The 18,107-nt window shown below is 37.0% G+C and overlaps 1 protein-coding gene across 5 annotated transcripts in view; it reads right to left on the reverse strand.

Moving 5' to 3' along the window:
• The window catches only part of LOC136825771 (cortactin-binding protein 2-like), a 75,432-nt gene that overhangs the window by 48,687 nt on the left and 8,638 nt on the right, over positions 1-18,107 (reverse strand). For 2 of the 5 annotated variants that reach the window (XM_067082627.1, XM_067082624.1), the window contains exons 1-4: positions 16,470-17,104; positions 13,420-13,521; positions 9,988-10,215; positions 8,746-8,862 (exon numbers count right to left, since the gene is read on the reverse strand). In XM_067082627.1, coding sequence (XP_066938728.1) covers positions 8,746-8,862; positions 9,988-10,215; positions 13,420-13,521; positions 16,470-16,709 — 687 coding nt within the window. In that variant the 5' untranslated portion in view covers positions 16,710-17,104. Of the gene's footprint in view, positions 1-8,745; positions 8,863-9,987; positions 10,216-13,419; positions 13,522-16,469; positions 17,105-18,107 lie in introns of those variants that run through there. The other 3 variants (XM_067082626.1, XM_067082623.1, XM_067082625.1) reach the window with 2 other exon arrangements.

An 18,107-nucleotide genomic window follows, 5' to 3' on the forward strand; every position in this document is an offset into this window, starting at 1 on the left:
CAGCACAGTGCTAGCTGAGAACGGAACCACCCACCCAATGAGGACCTCCCGCTTCAAGTTTCTGACATAGTTGGGAAGCAGGTGTAGTTGCTGATAAGAGAATTTCTGGATTTGTGCCATGAGCCAATCACCTAGGTACAGTATCTGTAAAGGTGAATTCTGTTCCTGTGACCCAGACTGCTTATGACACAAGAACCTTTGTTTCAATAAAAATATTACATGTGTGGATCTTCACAAAACCCAGAACTTTGACTGTCTACTGTACAACTGTAGGACTTATTACATTTCTAATTCTACTCCACAGAGGAATTATCAAAAGGAGAAGGACCAAAAGGAAAAACCTCATTGCTGAAGACTTGTGATATTCATGAGGAACTAGCCAATCTAAACAGCAGCTATTTTGTCCAGGGTGCCTGAAATTCTCTTTAACATCAGCAGCTTTGTTAGTGGGAACAAAAGAGACAGACCACAAACTGAATCCACACCCTCACTTCAAGAAGAAAGACCCTAATCCCTGAGGATTAGGTGCTGCTAGTATCCCAGTTATTAAAGATGCTCTAATCATGCTCCAGTTACAGAGCAGCTTTGTCTAAGGCTTCTCTGGTTGTAGCTTTGGATATTACAGTGGGACTGGTCATAAAATCTGGAGCACCTTTGAAGGTGGCCAGGTCATCAGAATGGCTCTGGCTAGCAGCTCAAGCCAGTGTCACTGGTTATAAAAGCTGGAGTGGCTCTGGCCACTGCATGACCCTAGACATGGCTCCAGTCACAAGAAAAAATTCAAGTTCTGAAAGCAGGAATGGTTCTACTGCTGCTCATCGGGTAACATTAAAAGTCTGCCATTGGTTTCGGAGCCTGCTATAAAATGTCAGAAATCATCAATTACTGTTACAGTGCCCTCTGTGCATCTCTACTTCTGCATAAAGCATCTGGGAGAAATTCATGACCACAAAAATGGCTAATTTTAAGTAGCAGGTCTGGAAATGTTGGGAAAATTAAATATTTAACTGACATGCACAAAGTTCTATTTTACATATTCCCCTTGTGCATACTAAGAACAGCAACAGCAGTGAAATGATACTGTGTTAAAAGAAACAAGGGTTCATGCTACCTTATTGGGTGTTGTGTGAGCAATGACATTCAGGAGACTTACAATGTGTTCAAAAGGATTCTGACTCCTTTACAAATAATGAAGAGCTAAGACTACACACAATTACAGTCATTTATTTATTTTAAAACTCTCAATCCTTGAATTTCTGTGACTGACATTATCACTTCTACCTCTTGTATTTCCATCCACGAGTTAAGAGGGTGTGCCAGGGGAGTTTAAGAAGTCATTTAATATTTATTTCCAATCCTTTGCCTATCACAGATAAAATATTTTCTGTCATCAAATTATATTTAAAGCAAATCTAGCTAGATTTCCTTAGGAAAGTACTAGTAAATTTTCATTAACAAGAGGAAGATGTAAGACTCTGTCATTTGAAAGGATTAAAACTTAAGGTTTGAATTCATCTTTACTATTATTTATTCATCCAACTACTGAAGTGAAGAAATATGAAATACTGAAGAGAGGAAGATTCCACACATAAATAAAATGTTTATGATCCTTGGAAATTGACTGAATACCTTTTACCCAATCATTATCCTTTTGTACACTTGATAAATCACCTTTTAGCAGATTTTTTGGACATGAAAAAAACCAGCTAAAGAGGATGGCTGCTAATCTACCTACTAAGGAGTAATAGTTAGTGCATGTACATGACATGAAGAAAAGTATTAGTTAATCCATGGACATCACAGTGGATTAGTAGTTAGTGTGTGTGTGTACATGCTCAGTGATGCATGAATGTTAAACACTGGATTTCAACTTTTTCAAGAAAGTTTAAATTTACCAATCAAATATCCCCAACTAGTAAGATTTTACACAAAAACCATTATAAAATTAATCCACAACAGGAAAATATTCTACTTCAAAGTACATATTCAACTGACACGAAACTAGAATTTTCCTTTGTTCTTTCCAAAAGTTTACTGCACATCTTTTGGCTCGCACTTTATATTACGTAGGCCTACAGTGTGATACCACTGTTTTAATTAAAAATTATTGTGTAATACGCTAAATGTTATTGTTGGCATGTGAAAACATAAGCTAATTTTGTAAGAGCAAACTGCAAAATGGAGACTAACCCGATAAAAAGAAAACACTAGATGTAAAGAATCTGTTATGTCCAAATGCCTTAGGAGGACTTCCGAATATTAGCTAACATCTAAACATCAATCAACCCCTGAAATGCTTCAACAAAACATATTGCAACAAGAATGGTAGCATTTAGTCATCTAAATGTTAGGCTATGTTTTTTAGTAAAGTGAAATACTTCTCCAGACATTGGATGGCGAACTAACTATTAAATCTGCACTGTAAGGTTACTTTAGAAAAGACAAGAATTACAAATGCCTAAATATTTTTGGCTAGTTTATCGCAGAGTGCAGTGGCTCACTCTCCACCATTCCTGAATGCTAAGGTCCCAATTACAATCAGGAAGTCTAGGGTAGGTATCCTTCCAAATTTGCAGGAGTTAGTGGTACCAGTCTGCATAAATTATATAAAATCTGTGAATAACTCCTAGGCCACCAAGGAAGAGGCATTCAACCAACCCCCAAAGACTACACTACCAGCAACTAACAAGTGATTTTTTTTTTATCATACCTCACATTACCTTTGTTACTGGTAAAAATACTTTACAGTTATCAGCAGCAACTCAAAAAGAACACAATTCACACCAGTAAATTTTTCCTCAAACTGAAAATTGAGAAATCCCATGTCAACATACCCGACTGTCATACACTCGTAAGCAAATGTACATAAAACAGTCTAGTTTAATTCTGCATTAGAGGCTCCAAAGTCTTTGTTTCTGATCTATACTTATTACATCAGTAATATGCTTCATTAAGGAAATAAAGTTGTTATAGAGATAACCCTCCATTTAAACAAGATAGGTTACATCCCCATAGGAATCAATGTTATTTAGGAAGGTTCGGCTCTGAGATAGTAAGAAACTTTACCCTTTTTTGTATATTTTATGATAAAATTGATCATACAACTCCAATGCCTTTGTAATAGTCTTTTTCTCCCTTAATTCTAAATTCTGAAAAGCTCCAAGGACACATTTTTCTTTTCTGGCCAATGCTCATGCAGTTTAGGTAAATAAGGTCCATGACGTTTAGTAGTTTGTTCGTAATGAAACTGCACAGATTTTATGATAAAATTGTACGTTTTATGATAAAATTTATGGTAAAGCTTTGATGCTCTCGTAACAATTTTTTTCCATAATTTTAAAATCTGAAAAGATCCGTGGACACCTTTCTTTTTTTTTCTGGCTGATTCTCCCACTGACAGTGAGAATTAGGTAAACAATTTCCATCAGAGTTTTAGGTTTAGTGTTCATTAGGAACCAACACAGTATTACGACAAACATCAATTTCTATGTTAACTGCTTATTTTATTTTTGTACTGTACATTTCTGTATTTTCTGTAATGATTGAAAATTTCCATGAGTTGAAAATGTTTAGGATGTGTATTACAGTTTAGGATTCTTATTTGGTGACATCAGGTATGTTGCAGAGACAATGGCATTCCATTTTCTTTAATGTTCAACAGTACCTTTGAGACACTTATGTATTACTTTCATGCAATTTTCCGATTAAAAGACTAAGTTGAGGTCCATTAAGTTGTGGTATTTACATCATGGCACCAAAATGTGCCCAAAGCAGTAATGGTGATACTAACAGTGAGAAAACAGGAAGCACTAATCTCAACTTAAAAGAAAGGGTAATAAGACTATATGGATGACAACATCTATACATGCAAATAGCACGTAGCACCTAATGTTTCAAAATATCAAATAAAAAAGTAAATTGTTCTTTGTATGTAACTGTATTTCTAGGTGTCATCAAATAGCTGAATTTTTCCATACTGTACTTTAATAAACCATATTTTCTTTGCTTTTACTCCCCACAACCAAAAATTAAACAAAAAAAAGTTCAGTACATACAGTTAAGTGTGTTCTCTAGGTAAGTTATACTATACCAAAAGTTTACAAAAGATCTTTTCATGTTTAATGATACGACTTGCAAATTGTTTATGCAGGTGGCTGTATAACCCCAAAATATTTAGTTAATAATTTTCAAATACTGAATAACCACATCTGCGCATTTGGAGACTCAACAGTAATTCAACTTCAACAATGGGTAGTTTCTATAATCTTATAGAACTACCCGAACAATGGCAGAAGGTGCTAAGAATGAAAAGAAAAAGCTTATTACACCAAAGACAGACTACAACACAATTGGAAAGTGTGGGGACCCTACAAAAATAAAAACACACAAACTTTAAGTGTACCACTCTACAATATGAACGCTGAGAAAGATCCAAAAGGGAGATTATCATTCTATCATTTTAAGCCAAACTACAATGTAGCTGGAAAAGCAGGCTGCCAAAACCACAAGAGGCCCAAAAAGGAAAGCAGCCAAAGTACAGACAAAAAATTAAGTTCTCGAATACAATATGCAAGAGAAATTAAAGAGACAAATAAAATATATAACACAGTAACACAAACAAGACAATAACAAACTATGAAGAAAGACCCCTGCTTTCATCTATCATTGGCAGTTGGCTCAATTTCCACTGGATTCGAGGCTTCATCTATACCATCCTCTATGACCTTCCAAGCCATACCACAGGTCAACATACTACCACTTAAAAATCAACCACCTATAAAACTACTACTTATCCTTCCTCATCATGTGCCCATACCATTAGACTAAATAGAGTGCAATTTTCTGTCTACCAAACTCAAAACTTTTTCACCACCACCTCATTTTAAAACAACCCAAAACCAACTCCAACTACAGATCTTGTCATTTTCTGGTCTAAACTCTCCAAGATCTCATAGTTTTCTTTTTTTTTTTCAAGTGGCCCTGTTTCTACAGGGGCTCCAGGTGAATTAGACAAAAAAGATCACTCTACTCTATTCAAATAAAAAATGAATTCAACTACTGTACTTCTCATCGACACCAATGCTATTTATGTCATACATAATCCTCAATATATAAAAACGATCATGGCGCTGTAATGTGAATAGTTTACTAGGGACCATAAAAATATCAAATGTGTTACAATATCAATAAAAAACTTTAATCCTAAAACATAAATCTCTGATGCCACTATAAATTCTATAAAAGTTAAGCTAACAAATCTCTCATAATAACATACACACTTTCTTTAAGAGTTAAAATAAAAGTTATACATACTGACTTCCTATAATTTGTGTGTGATTTAAGCACTACTTGTGCTTCATATAAAAATCAAAATCTTTCAACATCTATTTAGTTTCACTGATACCAACTAATACTTTTACATTAGATATTAAGCTGATCCTCATCAAAACAGACTACTGAATTTAAATTGGGCTCAGGCAAGACACCATAACTAAGTTGATGTGTGAGAGCACCAACAAGGGAAAAGAAACCCATCCTAGTCTATCCATCAATCCACATTTTATCCATATGGAACAAAACTGCTTGGCTATTGGAGGAGATTAGGCAAGAATATTGCAATGTAGCATAACACGACTCCTCATGAACATTTCTACTCTAAAACTGCTTGCCCACAGGGTGTGTCCTCATGTGGAAAACGGAACAAAGTGGGTCTTCATGTGGAAAATGGAACAAAGTTCAAGAAATTAGACAGACAAGTGAGGAGAGACCTCAAGGGCACATGGTAAGCCAGAACTCTTACAGCGTAATGAAATGAAAAAAGGGAACTAGAAACTTATGAAAAGTTCATTCAAATTCTGAACCACTGGTTGTTATACAAATCCCATTAATCATAATGAGATTTATTCCATATGAAAAAGACCCTGCCACACTGACCTGAAGAGCTGAAAGAAAAAAAGTTCTAGCGTGTATGTTCTGCCCATAGTGCACCAAGATGATAAATCCCACCATGCATAAACAGCTCAAAGTCCCCTGCCAAAGCTTCTCACTCTTCTGGGTGGCTTCAACAGTACTATAAGTTCTTTCCAATCATTGTGCTATTTTATCCTTTTCAGTCTTGGATGCTTTTCATGTTCAAATATCCTTTAGTAGTCCACGTGTGTGTTTTGCCCACTTAGATGTGCTACAAGGGTTTAGTGAGTTTTTGCTTCTCTCATCTTATACTTTTAGTCAGGATTGCATCACAATGAGCACTTGCTTTCTTTTGGTATTTTTCAAGTTCTTTTGTTTTTAGTTCATTGGTATCCTTTCTTTGATGGTCTCTTCTGGACAAGTTATTTCTTTTGTTGTCTGAGTAACTATTCCCCTTGCTTAACTCTTTTCAGAGATTTTTATCACTTTTCCTGGAACTTCTGTATTATGTCTAATATCTGTGGTTTATGTTACTTAACTCTAAGCACAGATGTAAAGAGAATTTATTTTCAAGTATTCTGAGGCAATTTTGTTTTTGCTTTCTTAGACTAGATGAATTAATGTCTTATATCATGTTATTTTGTGGCTTCCCATCACTTGTACCAACTTTCAGGAGAGACTGTTTGATTTTCAAAGAATACTTTTATGTATTCACAGTGAATTTTTCTTTTTTATATTCTAACAGTAAATTTGTTTTTGCTCCGTTCCCAAAAGCAGTTTCCTTCTGCAGGATTTGCCTTTCCAAAATTTTCTATTTTGATGTTATCATTTCTTAGACTATGTGAATTAAGGATTTTTATGGTTGCTGTTGCACTTCCACTGCTTGCACTAACCTTCACGGAAAAATATCTTGCCTAGCTTGCAGTTCTTTCAGGGAACCTACAAAAAGGTGGATGTCTGCCACCTTTCTTTAGCCATCTCTTCCCTTCCAACTAAATATTCTTGTGGAAGAAGCCTTCCGTTATCTTCTCGCTTCAGTCTTTCCTTTGGGTGCCTTGGCCTCACCATCATCTTATGCTTACTCCACCCCAAGGGTCCCCTTTTGTGTTGTCAGCCTTGAGCCTTGTTCATCAACTGAAGGTTGAAGTTCCAGGAGAAGTTAACATTTTGCTCTTTCCTCCTCTCTCTCCTCTGCTGGTGGGGGTTCTGTCTTGAGAGAATTCCAATACAGGGTCTTGGTTTCGAATTCCTTGACAATGATCCTTCTCCCAGTCCTCCATGTGGGTTCCAGCCAAATACTGTGATCAATCACCTTTACTTACCATCTACCTAGTGGGGATGATGGCACTCAATGCTGTATCTTCTAATGGATTTCTGTCTGGTGGTGGCCACCATTGGATTTCTGTCTGGTGGTGGCCATAAAAGATGCTCTGGATTTCTTGGGAGATGGCAGGGAAAATTGAGGGGCACAGCTTCTTTGCAACACTGAACCAAAGGGAACCATGCTTGGTCACCCTGTTCCTTCATGTCTTCATGGTGTTTCGTTTTTTCTTTGCCGAGCAACAAAAAACTCTGGGTGTCTGCTACCCATGGATCAACAAAATAACTATATAAAAGCAATGGTTTGTATCAAGTGATAAATTAAATATTCATTTAATTACGATATATGTGACTTGAATGTGCTTTTCTATTCCTACTCAACTTTAATCATGAATTCCACCCATAGCAGTATTAATACATTAACAACTTTACAATGCATGCAATTTCTTCACGGATTTGCAATATATGTTCTAGAAAAGCAAACTTAAAAAAAAGAATGGCTTTAACTAGACACTATGGTATGGCGTCATCACTGTCACTTATAATATACAGTACATGCAAGATGTCTAAGGATCAAATTAAACTTACTCCTACACCTTACCAAAGGCACTTCATTACAATTTCCTTCCACAAGACAACTGGCCTCCACATTACGGAACTCCTACATATTCATGTCAACCTAAATATTTCCTAAAAAATACTGAATTCTAGACAAAACTTGGAAGGGGAAAATCAACTCATATCTTCAGCCAATAAAAACTCATTTACACCTCTTTCTCTCTTTCATTGTGCTGACTACTGTATGCACTCACATGTGATTGCAGCAAACAAAAAATTGTACACAGTATAATTGCCAAATACTGCTAATTCCTTGTACTACAGTATCATTTAGAAAAATGTACAAAACTTATTTCAGTAAAAATACAGCTATCATGGGACTAGAAATATCAGAAGACCAAACCAGGGAATGCTTAGCACTGTAAATGTAAAAAGAAGGAAGAAAATGATGAGGAAAATAAATGAAAAGGAAAAGATACAACTGAATATGGCAATAGCGATGTCCACTATGTGATACTGAGGTAAGGCAAAATACTTTCCTTCATAAATCTGCTTTACCAGTGTGGGGGTAAATAGCACCAAAGTACTGTAATTAAAACTTAGATGCAATATGGAACTGGTCACAACTTCCATAAAATACATGTAATAATGCACCAAATGCATTGCATATGCCAAATTCTTTTCTTTAATTCACTAATATTCCACTACCATCGACCACATGAAATTCTTTCATTCACTCTTCACTGACACCAACCACATGAAATACAAACATCCAAAACCATGCAATCTCAATTAATTAGGCCAAGAAAAAATTAAAAAGTAAGGCTTAGGAGGAATTACACACTGGTAATATTCCTCATCAATCTTAAAATTTATGCAATACTCAAAAATGCTGTTGAAACCTGAAATGTAAAATAGAAAAAACTTGCCAAACATGCACCACTGAGAAAAACTCACCTGCTTTAAACGAGTTCTATCTTTTTCCAGGGCATAAGTAACATCATCTCCCTGCGCTGTGTCATGTTCATGCTTTCTTCTTTCTTCTTCTAACTCTGCAACAACTCTCGAGTGCCGCTGAAACAAAAATGATCCTCTATAAAGATCTACCTTTCATACTGCAAACAAGAAACCCCTCAGAAATAAATTTCTTTATGGATGATCTTACTCTCACAAATCACTAAAGACTGACAGAGTTTCAAACAAAAATTCTTACAATGATAAAACTAAAAACTGAGGTTTTCCACTACTAGCTTCATCAAAATGGCTTTGTTATTCATAGCGAATATCGCTGATTATCTGTTCCCCCTCATCTGAGGGGCGGGAGATTACCTCACTGAAGCTATCTCCTGTTAGCTTAAAGGAGTATTAACAGCAATTACTGAAAGATACAATGTTTTATCTGACTTCAGGATTGAAAACAACATGCCAGATTGAGTTGGATTTATGCCCTGTAGTCGGGCCGCTAAAATGTCTAGTGGCATTGCATTTCAGCTCATTCTGTAGGATATTCAAAAACTTGTCTAACTTGTGCTCAAGTCTGTGTACTGGTTGACTTACAATCACTGAGATACAGTGATGTAAACAGTTTCATACATTAGAGGCCATGAGTGTGAATGAAGATGTATGAACAATATCCCCTGGGTTATGACAGAGTAAGTTGAGGTAGAGCACTTCTGACACCACCAGGATTATGGTAAAATTGAAAGGCACAGGTTTCTTGATTTAATGGGTATGTTTTATAAATTTAGCAAATAGACCTCTTTGATTTTAAAGATGTATTGAATTTTACAGAGGTCCATGCCTACACTGGATGCTACTTGGTTTCAACACCCTTGGTCTAAGGAACATCATGCAAATAATCAACAGTTTTACTGAAATTTTGTAGTATACCCTCCAGCCTATCTTTCGGATATAATTAGATGGCTATTGGGAAGCAATAAGTCTGTGAACCGTCAAATCAAATTCACCCAAAGTGTGCCTTGGTGTTATATCTTTTTAAAAAAGTTTTTAGTATCCATGCCAACTTTTTGCTACAGTCTTCAATGATTCCATAGATTTGAGTAGACTATTTTAGGTCATCTACGATACAACAACCAGATCTCTTGCTTGATGTTTCATTGCAATGGCCTTTCTACATAAAAAAAGTGTAGCTAAATCCCTCCTGAAAACAGATGTAAGAAAAGAGGAGACATAAATTACCTTCTCTGCTTCTCTCAACACGTGACGCATTCGCTGGTGTGCCTTCCGCTGCTGAGCTATCAGATGCTCTAATTGTGACAGCTGCGTTTCTTCCAGGGCACGGAGCTCCGCTTCATTGACTCCCCCGCCACGAACAACAGATCCACCAATGCTGTCTCGCTGAAGGGCCAGAAATGGATCACTCAGCCCTACTCGGCCATACTGAAGCAAGTTTTTCACACGCTCAGTCTGGGAAAAGAAATTATCGTTTACCAAATTTTTGGTGGCAAAGTCTTACAGTGGTTGTTTTAATGGAGAAACAAAAACACAATTATGTATGGGTACTTAAAAATAAATTCCTACAAAGAGCTTTCAGGAATCTGTTCGATTCCCTTTTCAATCAAAAATCAGACAGATTCCCGAAAACTCTGTAGAAATTTATTTTTACGTTTTTTACGTATATGTACCCTACCCAGAGAGATTTTTACGTTTTTTACATATATGTACCCATAAAAAAACGTATATGTACATACATAACAGAGAGAGAGAGAGAGAGAGAGAGAGAGAGAGAGAGAGAGAGAGAGAGAGAGAGAGAGAGAGATAATTTGGAACCTTCTGAAAACTATCATGAAAATTTCAAGAGAATTTACAAAGCCACGCTATAAAACTAAACCAACAGCTAAATGAAGACACCAAAGGGAACATGAAAAATAAGAAGCAATGCAGTTGGGAGTGAAGGGGGCAGCAAAGAACTTGCATGAAAGCCTTCGCACACTTGCAGAGGACAAGCAGGGAAGAGGGCAAAGATATACAGGGAGAGGAGGGAGGATGAAAGAACCTTAATTTCAATATGACATAGAGAAAAACAGTTGACATATCCAGGATAGCTAAGAGGCAGCAGGGTGATGAAAAAGCTGTGAAAAGGGCAACATTTGTAAAAGATGAAACTGGAGATATTAGAGTTGATAGGAAGGGGTTACAGGGATGATTGGGAAGGCATTTTGAAAATCTTCTGAAAGAAGAAAGTAAGTATGTACTAGAAAATGTTGTTTACAAAATACATATCAAATATTATATATGACAACAAAATCGCATATAAAATTTTCTAGTGATCTCTTATCAAAGTTATCACCTCTGATTCTGACTGACTGACTTCACTGTAATACTTTCCATTTCAGTGTTCAGTGGAAAGTTTATGCATGGAAATCCTAATTTATCGTGGAGAAAAGCATACACTATATATGTATTAGAATATATATAAAAATACAATACTGCAAACAACAAAATCAGATACAGTATAAAGCTTTTGAAATATCTTGCTGTACATCAACATTTCTGGACAAGGTTAATCAGTTCGTCACTTCTGAGTCTGCTACCAGCCACACCCACTTTTACATAGGGACAACATTTTGATCATAGATTTTTAAGATTTTGTTTTATGGCTTTCTTAAATTAGGGATATTGTAAAACAAATTTTTATGTACAATATCTTTTCAAGGCATAATATACAGTAAAATGAAAAAAATCTTTGCATGTCTCAGACACGTCTTTTGCAACTGAAGTTCAGGCTATCATATATAAAAGGCTAGTTGAAATACTGGGTAAATATGCAATGCACTTTATCTAATATGCACAACTGCATTAATTGCTTTATCAAGGGACACAGAGTGGACTATGAATGTTTCTTGTGTTGTATACTATTCATTCAAGATCTGTTCTCTCAATCCAAGGGGAGGAGCAATATTCCTCTCTTTAAAAAGACAGCCACCCTGGGATGTCCACCAGAATATACACCTTGCCCTCAGTGCTTTAAGAGTCATCAGTCCACTGAGGTAGGACCCGCCACTGATGGCAAGGTTTGGTATACAGTTTTTCCTCACTCACACATGTCAAGTACTCCACTTTTACGGGTGGAGATGCATGCCATCCACTTCCACCTTGCCCCAAAGTTTTAAGAGCAAAATTTTCCATAATCCAAATAATTTTTGAGTCTTCATCACAGTCTGCTTTGATAGGAAAGAAAATTTAAACTCTTACTAAAAGACAAAAAGGTCAAACTACGATTTGTCAGGTCATCAGCTGAAGTACAAGGCTTCCAAGGTTTAGAACCAGGACATTTCTTCTCAGAAGCCATCTGCCATTCTCTTAATCGTCCAAACAAAAGAAACAGGTCAAGGATGGGGATTAATAGTGTAAATCATGAAACTTATATGTAATTGTTCTCAGTTCATTTGCTTGCGTATCCTCCTTGTATTCCAAGATATATGCACAACATATTTAACCAAGGTTTTAATCAATGATGCACAGTAGCATAAGCTTAAATAATGAAGGATACGTTTGGCAAGTGTAAGGATTTTGCAAATTTCTGTATGCCATACTGTTGTTGTAATATGTCTTCAATAAGGGGCCCCCCTACCACACACACAACAATTTGGATAAAATGTTTCCTAAACTTTTAACATTGATGTTGATAAATGTCATACAAATTCACAGCTACTTGCTCAGTATAAAATTAGCAGACAAGTACACTCGCACTTTTTATTTTTCATTGTTCCTACCCGTATTGCTGCGTTAATTACTTAATTTAAAAGCTTATAATACCTTCCTCAAAACTTACTCTGAAATAATGCTACATATCAAGTGCAGGAAGAATGAATGAGGCACATTTTCACATGACTGCTACACAACCTCAGGGATATGTGTACCCTGAATTACTAGCTCTTGGGTCTTCTACAGTAAGGCCCATCAATATCACCCATCAGGCACATGTAAAATATTTTTGGTGGTTCTTTACATTAGCATAAGTAAATATTAATATGTTACAGAAAAACATCTCCAAATCTGTCTATTCAATCTCTTGTAACTTAGGCTAACCTACATCCACAAGGAGCAGTTTAAAGGCAAAGGCAGTCAAAGGCCATGCTTCAAATTATAAAACCTAGAAACAATTCTTTCTTATTTCTGGGCAGTTTAATGCATAAATAAACAAATCCTAAGAGTATTATAAAAAATTGACAGGTTTATCGACACTTGAGAACATATTTCATGGCCCTGTTAACCAATAGGGAGCTATTGAACTGTCCGAGGCAAGTGAAAGGTGCCAAAGGAAATCTGACTGCTTTCCACTAGGAAGTGACTTTATTAGAGTCAGTTAGATGCACTGACTTTTTCATGAATCTCCTTAGCTTTGTACTAAAAAGATCATCTATTTTTTTTTTATAAGGATGACGTCTTCATACTGCACTGATACCCCACATATCTATTGTAATAAATTTCCAAGTATGGCTTGAGATAATGACTGATCCATCTTCATACTTAACCACTGCAATGCATACCTTCCAACTTGACGCAAGTTTGGAATGGTGCTCTCCATGAAAGAAAAAAAAATTGAATGACAATAATACAAACAAATTAAAAAATGCATGTGCATAAATGTCTATAACCAGAGCTTACCTTGAGTGTTGCTATGACAACATCACGAGACTGAAGCTCAGCCTCCATGTACGACAGCAATTTGAGGAGATCGGTGCGGCTCAACTCCAATTTGGGGTTTAGCTGAAAGAGAAAATAAAGAGTCAGAGTAATCGTTACCAAAGGCAGAGCTCTAGTTTCTATATGAATTAGCTGCAGTAACCCAACCTATACAGTACAATCTTTTTACATTTTTCATGTGTGCCTCACTTCAAACTCCTCAGTTCCAGAGGTCCTTTAATCCTCCCCCCTTTGGACTGTGGAACAGTCATGCAACTGGAACTTCCAAAGTTCAAGCTAAGATGCAATGCATTACTATCCTAATACTATTCTTCTTGCAATTTAATACAGTTTTATCTATTTATTAATTCATTTTTTATTTTTTAATAAGCTAGAACTCTTCTTTCTATATTTCCCTTTCCCCTCTTCTTACTCCATCCTATTGAGCAACCTATCTTGGAACCTTGAATTTCAAGTCGATAGCCCCTGTGGGAATGTTCGATAAGAATAGGGCTCATCTTCCGACTAATAATAATAATTATAAGCTATATTTAGAACCTAACACACCTTCATCCATATCCTCCCAAATTCTTACTGCACTCTGACAGCTCTGCTTTGTCTTTTATGACCCTTCTTCTTGCACGATGTCCTTTCGTTACGTTTCTAATGACCAGCAAGCTTTGACTCTATCTTCCAAGCTGTCTTTCTTGTCAATTTAGACCAATTCTCTACGTATTTGCTGCTTCTGTGGATTATTCTTTTATTACCTACGCTTCCATTCATCTTTTACTTAAGCTATAAAATTCTTATTTTAACACAAACTTACTTTTTCTTGATGAATAATGCTCTCATGCATTTATCATCCAAGTAATAATTCATTTCCCTTTCCATTTAACAAGATCAACGGTCCCATTTTTTTGTTCTATCAATGGTTTGCATTCAACTTCACAATCCCTCATCTAAATTCCCACTTTCCAATCCCAGTACATTAAATCTCATAATAAGTTCTCTTCAACTCATTTATCACAATACATAAAAAAATCCCACAGGGTATTATAGTTGCCTCACACCCATGTCTTTTTTTTTATTTTTACACAAAACTCTCACAAGACTCTTATTAAGCAAATCACATGGTATCACTGGCATAACACATGGGCTAATCATCATGAGCATATAAAATCTCATATATAATCTGTACTGTATTCTCAGTGAACAAGCTATTCAGTTACAATTCTACGTTCTATTACTTTGGGGTTCATCCCTAGATTGTGACTCATCAAATGTACCTTCTTTAATTTCATGCTGTACTAATTATGTAACTGATCTGTACTGTTACAATTAACCTACTTCAATAACAAAGAGTTGGTAAATGTAAAGGAGATGGCTGCACGAAAATATTGTTTTTTAATGTAATCTTTCAGCAAAACAACGAATATCTCATCAACTAAGTAGCTTTCTCAGACTATCACCCATACTACATTATAAACACCCTTTACTATACTGTTCAGCCAGAGAAAATGTACTGTATTAATAAAGGATATCTTCATGCAGCCTTCTACACATTTACCAGAGAGTTGTAAGTGGTTACATTTCTACCCTCAGCTGTTCCTTCCTTTAAATTAACTAATGTACAATACACCAGTTCTCTTTTTCGCTATTTTTTTGCCTTTATCTTGTATTGGATATTTAGGATCATGTCAAGATTAGCGAACCCACTCACAGCAGGGTTCGCTATTCTTCACGAGAATTTTACTGGGTTCGTTATTCTTTACGTGGGGATAACCGGGTTCGCTGTTCTAGGCAAGAACACTTCAGTACTAGACATCTGAGTCCCGGGGGCTAATACTAAACAAGGGAAAATACATTTGACACCCGCAGGGGCGAGCACTAAACGGCGACACAGTGTAGATGAATCACTGTTTCGCCGTGTTTAGTACTAGCCCTCATGTGGAACTGGAGTTCCAACCGGAAAGGGTTGGCCATTCTTTACATGGGGATCATTGGATTTGCTGTTCTTGACATGGAGACGTGGGTTCGCTAATCTTGACATGATCCAGACATTTACTCTGCTGGAGATATCTAAACAAGTAGCCTGCTGATTTTATAAGCATGAGGGTACATTATATATAGGATGAGCACATTATATATAGGATGAAAGTGAAGAGAAAAAGGGAATAAAGATAAAAATCTTTTACAAAGAATAACAACACATGGTATATTTCATCCCTAAAACTTGGGCAAAAAGTTCATTCTTCATTTTTCAATCATAAAAACACTTGAAAACAGTTTAAATATATAAAAACACAAATGTAAGCCATTAAGCTTTAGGCCCTAAAATAAAAAAATACAATTTAGCAATAAAAAACCGAGATAATTAAAAATCTGTCAAATGACTTTGCTAAAGCATTTCCGCTGGCAAATTCTGACAGCAACAATTTAAATATATATCAGAAGCATGTTAATTAAGTTTTACCTAAACCTAAAGGTTAATTACTATGCTAAATGAAAATAAATTGAAGTTTTGTGTCAAGAAAGGCTGACAGGATAAGTTCTAGTTATAAGAAAATATATTTGAGCCTAAATAGCCTATTTAGAGTCTATAATAGCCAATAAAACTACCCATGCCTATGCAAACTACATCATTATATAGGTCTCAGGTCTAAAAAATATATCTATAAATTAGGTTAAAGCTTAACTACAGAAATTAGCAACTAGTTAAGGATTAATGTTAGATCTATTTGGGTAATTAAGTTATAAACTGCAGATACCAAAATCCGGCCTAAATTTACATCTACAGCAGGCCTATGCCCCATTACACCCAAGGGGCCTCCACCTTCTGATCACGTATGGGTACGACGGGCATGCCCCGATGACATAACCAAACCCTAACTAAGCCAAGGTGTGATTCTACGGGCAAGACAGCTTCGGTTATCTATTAGGGGAAAAAAAATACCCCTGGGCCTGTGCCCCGGGAGACCTATACAGGGCCAAGGGCCTCGTGCACGAAACTCTCATCCTCCTCCTGCCCTAACCTTCACCGTCTGGCTGACGGACTTGTCCATGGGTTCGAAGGGCTGCCCCTGCTGTTGCTGCTGCTGCTGCTGTTGCGGGGTTTTCTGGGGGCTCGCAGCTGCTGCGGCGGCCATGGTGGCTGGCGGAGCTACGACTACAGCAGCAGCAGCAGCAGCAGCAGAAGGCGTAGCAGCAGAAGCAGCAGCAGTTGCAGGAGGGTCCTGAGGGTGGGTGTCGGGGCGCGGGGCTGTCGACGCCATCTCTCCACAAGCACCCACGCCCACACTCACTTCTCTCTCTCACCCCACACAAACAACTACACTGGGCGTGAGTTTTCTAAGGGCCCCATCGCGTCCGCTAAATAAATTCGGGAAGCGCCATTTGTACAGACTGTTTGTATCACTATATCCACATCTTCTCCATTCTCGCTCAGTCTCTCTCTCACAAATGGTTCCAATACTGAAAAAACCTCCGAGTTGCATCTTCGCTGCGTCTCGCGTATATTTATAATATTGCGGATTATATTTGCGCCTCCTGACTTTTTATATTTTCGGCATCGCACGTCCCTTATTTTTAACTCGGCAAAAGGTCGTCGGAGTTTGTAGTAGAGTTTGTACTTAGGGTTCAAGTTGCGAGTCAAACGTCTGCCATTCGTCTGTTTGGGTGATGTGGGCGGGTCTTTCAAACCACGAACTTCTGAACACCGAAACACCTTCTATTTTCCGCTTATTATCGCCAAAACCCGATGGGAAATTCCGCCCTCACGTGTATAATCACATAATTTCGTGCATGCCTACTCAAATGTTATTTTAAAACTCGCCATCTGACGTACAGGTGACACAAATAAAATTCCTTTGTTACCAGATCTCGTCACGGTTCACTGCTTCATAGTTCTATGGTTCATTTCCACTTCGTATCCGAACTATGTTCAGCTGGTCTTTCCATGCCCCGGCAAATGTCCAGGCCAAGACCTCAAGAAGACCTTTTGGGTCTTGGTCCAGACGGGGAATTTCGCAGACATATTGCTTTGATGCAACAATAACATCAATGGGATTTTCCAGGAGGTCCCATTTATCCAGCAGATGATGGAAATTTGGTAATATGTTTTCTCAACATGCTCATACAGTAGACCTAAAAATAAACGTTTGTCGTGGTTCTGATATACAACAATTTGCCCTGAATGTTTATTATTATTATTATTATTACATTAAATTGCATTGTAATAAATGAGCAGCAGTCTAATATAACGATACGAGATCAACTCTGGGTGACTAGAATGAGTCTAGTGATGCAACATGAGATCTCGCTATGCAAATATTTCATTGACTCGTAATGTATACTCTCTCTCTCTCTCTCTCTCTCTCTCTCTCTCTCTCTCTCTCTCTCTCTCTCTCTCTCTCTCTCTCTCTCTCAAATTTACCCATCCAAATTTAAGGTTTAGACAGAGGCTTCTCTATATAAGTGTATTCATTAGAGGGCTGGGCCACTTTGGGTCCATATATAGTATAGCATCCTCATCCTGCGATCCCTCCTAAGTGTTGTGCATGTTTTTGTTTAAACCTACGCTAAGGATGGTGTGTTTTTTGTTTAGTTTAATTGTTTGTTAGAATATTTCGCAAAAGGTTTAGTGGATTTTCATGAACACTTTACAGGTGGCG

The sequence above is a fragment of the Macrobrachium rosenbergii genome, chromosome 39 (genome assembly GCF_040412425.1).
Source record: "Macrobrachium rosenbergii isolate ZJJX-2024 chromosome 39, ASM4041242v1, whole genome shotgun sequence".
NCBI classification, from domain to species: domain Eukaryota; kingdom Metazoa; phylum Arthropoda; class Malacostraca; order Decapoda; family Palaemonidae; genus Macrobrachium; species Macrobrachium rosenbergii.